The sequence below is a fragment of the Hipposideros armiger genome, unplaced genomic scaffold (assembly GCF_001890085.2).
Source record: "Hipposideros armiger isolate ML-2016 unplaced genomic scaffold, ASM189008v1 scaffold_42, whole genome shotgun sequence".
Classification (NCBI taxonomy): Eukaryota; Metazoa; Chordata; class Mammalia; order Chiroptera; family Hipposideridae; genus Hipposideros; species Hipposideros armiger.
The window spans coordinates 4,291,303-4,296,322 of record NW_017731392.1 but is presented as its reverse complement, the minus strand read 5'-3'; the positions used below and the strand labels follow the sequence as shown (position 1 = coordinate 4,296,322).

Sequence of the window (5,020 nt, the reverse complement as noted above, 5' to 3'; positions counted from 1 at the left end):
TCCCCCAACTCCCCAGCACTGTTCCCATCCCCCCAATTCCCCAATAAAAAAAAATAAAAAAAAATAAACATTTCATCTCTCATCCAAATATTTCATTCTTTGTCTTTAATAAAGAGTTCTTTTTCCTGAGAATGAAAGAGGACAAATCCAACCTGCTCTGAAGACTGGCTGCACGCTGAGCCTTCTTCACCACTTAGAGTGAAAAATGAAAGGCTTGCATCCAATGAGACTTCGGTCTGTGGGTAAACAGTAGTAAACCAGTATTCAGTGTTGAAATGAATACTTTTTCTGCTTCTTAGTGAAAGAAAAACTTGTCTGTAATATGGTAAATAGTAACTGTTATCTTATACATGAGAAAGGAGCAGTGAGAGAGACAATATTAAGTTATATTTAACTTTGGGTCTGATTCATGAAATTTTTGTTTTTATGGTTCTGGTAACTGCAGTAAAAAACGGAATACAGTCCAAACTTCTGCATCTGCCCAAAATATCTCTTCACTTTAGTCAGAGTATTAAGAATATTGCCTTACAGTTTGATCAAAATGTGGGCTCAGGGCAAATTCTTTTTTTCTCTCTCCATTTTCAGGTGCACTCATGTATGTGTGTGCTCACACACAAGTACCACCCCATCCTCTCTACAATCTTTTGTGGAGTGAAACGTAGTTAAAAGTACTACAGGTGACATTCTTAGTTATAAAATTGCTGATAAATAAGCTCTCATTTTGCAATAATACAAAGCCTGAATCTTTTAAATGTAAAGAACGTATGACTACTTTCTCACACACATATTAAAAGGAACTGTTTTAAGGGAGGTTTGAGAGTGGACTTAGTTCTATAAGTAAAACTCATAGTCATCAGAAGTCAAAAATTTTAAAATACATAAACTACAAAAGCTTATCTTATATAGTATCTGCATCTAGCTATCTAAAATTGGATTATGGTGTTGACTGCATGATTTTGTAAATTTACTAAAAATCACTGAATCATACACTTAAAATGGATGAATTTTTGCTATATAAAGTACACCACAATAAAGCTGTTTTTAACAGAAAAGAAAAAGAGGTATTCACCTTAGACCATTGATGTATCTTATCATCAATGAGCAGATGAGTTGAACATTTTTCACTTTGATTAATCTGAAACACAACATAAAATAAATAGTATAGAAAAATCCCACCTTCACAGATATAGATATAACTATACTCATAAGTTTTTTGTTCAAAATGCATAAAAACCAAGACTTAACAATGTTTTCCTTTTAAAAAGTGTATACATATTCTCCCTGAGATGGCATATATAGTCACCATAACAGAATCACTTAACTTTGCTTGGCTTTAGGTTTGAAAAAAAAGCATGGAAAAGAACTTGAAGTTTTAGACTTAAGGAGTTATATTAAGACTGAATTTTGGCTCTTTTTTTTAACAAAGAAAAGTTAATTAGATACACGTTGCATTTAAACAGTAAATTTGAAAACAGGAAAGAAAAAAGTAAGCATTACCTTAGCATTTTTTAGCTTTTCTCTTACTTTGCCTTTCAACGTTTTAATTCTGTTTTGATTTTCTTCTGCATTTAAATCTGTCAAAAAGCCAACATAATACAGTTTGTGACACTATACTTAAACAGCAATAACAGCAAAAGTACTTATTAAATAGCTAAATTGCATGGATTTTTAAGGATCATGACAATTATGAAGACTGGGTCATTGGCCCATGAGAGCTTAGAACCTAAGACAAATGGGTGTCTCTTCCCCCCTTTCCATCTGGTTATGGTCAGGACTGAATTTTGTTTCTTTTTTGTCACTTTCTCCCTACCCTGTGTATACTCAGCTATTGGCTAGAGGCAAAAAAACAAAACAAAAACACAAACTCAGAAAAGCAAACCTTTATCTTTTTCCTTTTTGGGAAAATAATTCCCTAAGAAGTCATATTCTATAAAGACTGCTCTACAGAAAATATAAATATCAAAGCCAGGTTACTTCAGCTTGATTAAACTGGAAAGAAAGGAATCTGAAAGGAAAAGAGATAAGTCTCTAGGTACCCATTTCAACTACTTATGTCAGTTTTGTAAAATTTGCTGACCCCTACTTCTGCCAGCCCTTAGCGGAAATGAAAGAGTTCTGTAGGGTATAAAAAAAGACTCCAGCTGTTAGGTGCACTCCAAGCTATGTGTCATTTTTCTGCTCATCCACCAGATGAACTGAGAAAGACACAGGTTGTGCAGTCCTAGGCACAGTAGAAAACAGAGGACCTTTTGGTCATTTTGCCTTGCATTTTTCTTTTTCTTCTCCCTGCTTCTAAGTAGCAGCGGTTCTCAACCTTCCTAAGACCGCGACCCCTTCATACAGTTCCTCATGTTGTGGTGACCCCCAGCCATAAAATTATTTTCATTGCTACTCTATAACTGTAATTTTGCTACTGTTATGAATTGTAAGTATCTTTTTGTTTTCTGATGGTCTTAGGCAACCCCTGTGAAGGGGTCGTTTGACCCCCAAAGGGGTTGCGCCCCACAGGTTGAGAACCTCTGACTTAGAGGTTGCATAAGAGATGGTGGAAATAGAGAGTAAGTATAAATCTAAACCACTATAGGTCATGAGAATCTTCATTCTTTTTTTTTTTAAAGTACTGAAAAAGTAGTTTATTCGAAGAGATAGTACACTTCAAAGAAGTAGAAGTAGGCCCGAGCAGTAGAGAACGGCTCTAGGGCCCATCATTAGAAGAGAAATTACATTCCAAAGAGTTTGGCCTGGGCCACACGCAAAGGCGAGGTTCAAAAGGCTCAAAAAGGAAGAAGCGGTCAAAAGAGCAGGGCGTCCAAAAAGGGGGAAAAAAAGCAGAATCTTCATTCTTAACTGCAGTATTCCCTGGTGTAATTTAAAAATTACTAGTTGTTTTTTTTTTATACTCTATTCCCAGAACTTAGAATGGCAAGTGGCACATAGTAGGTGCTCAATAATAATGAATAAACCAGGGTTCAACCATTATTTATTTTTCTCTCTGAGATCTAGAGTTTCCTGAAGCAGGTTCTATGTCTATCTATCTTTATGATCTAACAGTCTCAAGCACTAGTGGATTCTCCATGTTTGCAGAGAGAGAAAACAAAATTTTAATTAACAAGTTTTATTACATATATAAACTTTACTCATTATTTTCTTATGCTCATCTTCTATTATCTAAGTTTAGTTTCTGTTTGAACTTATCTCTTAATTAACTTGTGCTCCTAACTGAAATCCTAGGATAGGATTAGTCATTTACATCTGTCAAAAGTAGAAACCAACAGTATCAGAGTTGGGGTATACTTATGGAGGACCTTTCTGGAGATGCTCATCTACATTTTCTTCTACTGCAATATTATCTGTATCTTCTGACATCTGCAAAAAAGTGGGGGAGGGTTACATTGCATTTTTTTGTTTAGGCATTGAACATCTTTTCAAATGTTCATCAGCCCTTTGAAAGTCATCTCCTTTAAAATGGCAATGCATAGCCTTTGCCTGTTTTCTTAAATTCCATTGTTTTATCAATTAGTATGAGCTGTTTATATATGGTAGATTTTTAAATTAAGAAACTGCTCACTGTAATATCAGAAAAGACCTTTTAATGATAAAATCCAGTAGTTAGTTCTTAGTGGTCATATATTGCCTACTTCACATGTCTTTTAGGAGAGTCAAATGAAATCAGACATATGAAAATACTTTGCAACTTACACTGTATCACTGTTAGCTATGACCTGATCACACCGTAGCATCTGATAAGGTTGGGCACCTTTATTTTCTGAACTTTCTATATACTTGTCCTCTACCCTTCTGCCTCTCTGGTTCCTTATTCCCTATATCTTTCAATGGTCACACTTCTTTTCATTGCTTAAATGGGGGCACATTCCAAGGTTTTGGAGAGTGCATGTATTCCCATGGCTTTCTAAATCTCTCTCCAGTCTTGACTGCTCTCCTAAAAACCATTATGTATAGCTGCCTACTAGTATTTCTAATTGAATGTCATACCATTATCAACATGTTAAAATGACCATTCAATTGCTTTTACAGCTTTTTAAACCTCAATATTGTAAAATTTAACCATACTAGCAATGTTAAATCCTCTTTTAGAACGTATGGATGAGTTTGTTTTTCATTTTAAGTTTAAGAAATAGAATAATAAAAGACTTCTTAATTAACAACTGTACGAGCTAACCAAAGTAAGGTGCAGTTGGAGTAGAAAGTGCAAGAGAACACACATCATCTTTCCATTACAGTAAAGACATGGATTTGTGTCAAAAGCCAAGGTGCAAAATTGACATGATCCCAGTAAAGACATTATCATCACAAAATGAGCCAGTCTGAAACAATTTCAAAATCTACCAGTGATTCCTACACCGCACTTAAGAAGTACTGAATAAGGTCAACAGGAACCAAGATGTTCTGTTATTAAACCTTCAGTATCTTCCTCAACACAGTTAAAAATACCTAATTCTACTCTTGACCAAGGGACAGTAACCCTTGAAAGTGTGATGGAACATGAATCCTGGCAAGTGACTGATAGAGGTTTCCCTTTAATTCCCAATAATCTCAGCCAGCATTCCCAGGATTCATCACTTCCCTCCACCCCCACCCCCATCTAGGAGGCAGGGATAAAATATGAATCTTGGGCCAGCCGAGTGACTTGTTGGTTAATAGTTGGTTTGGGAGTGCGAGCTCTGAGCAGCAGGGCCGCTGGTTCGGATCCTACATGGGCCAGTGACGCTGTGCCCTCTACAGCTAAGATGGTGAACAACAGCTCAACCTGGAGCTGAGCTGCCGAGAGTCGCCAGTCACAGCGCAGGCTGCAGTAGGGCTGCAGTGGGCTGCCGTAAGCTACCGTGAGCGGCCTGCAGCCGGCGTGAGCTGCCGTGAGCCACCATGAGTGACGGTCCAATGGCCGGCAACCAACTGCCTCAGGCGGGAAGAGCGCAATGATCACAATACCAACATGGGCCAGTGAAGCGATGTCCTCCACAACTAGACTGAAGAACAAAAGGACAGCAACTTGTCTGTT

General features: G+C 37.1%; 1 protein-coding gene across 1 annotated transcript in view; it reads right to left on the bottom strand.

Annotated features, from left to right (window-relative positions):
* Nucleotides 1–5,020, bottom strand: part of LOC109380954 (uncharacterized protein C10orf131) — a 23,649-nt gene that overhangs the window by 8,133 nt on the left and 10,496 nt on the right. Inside the window, exons 2-5 of the mRNA XM_019639088.1 lie at nt 3,306–3,366; nt 1,498–1,574; nt 1,070–1,135; nt 153–236 (exon numbers count right to left, since the gene is read on the bottom strand). Of these exons, the coding sequence (XP_019494633.1) occupies nt 153–236; nt 1,070–1,135; nt 1,498–1,574; nt 3,306–3,366 (288 nt within the window). The remainder of the gene's footprint in view (nt 1–152; nt 237–1,069; nt 1,136–1,497; nt 1,575–3,305; nt 3,367–5,020) is intronic.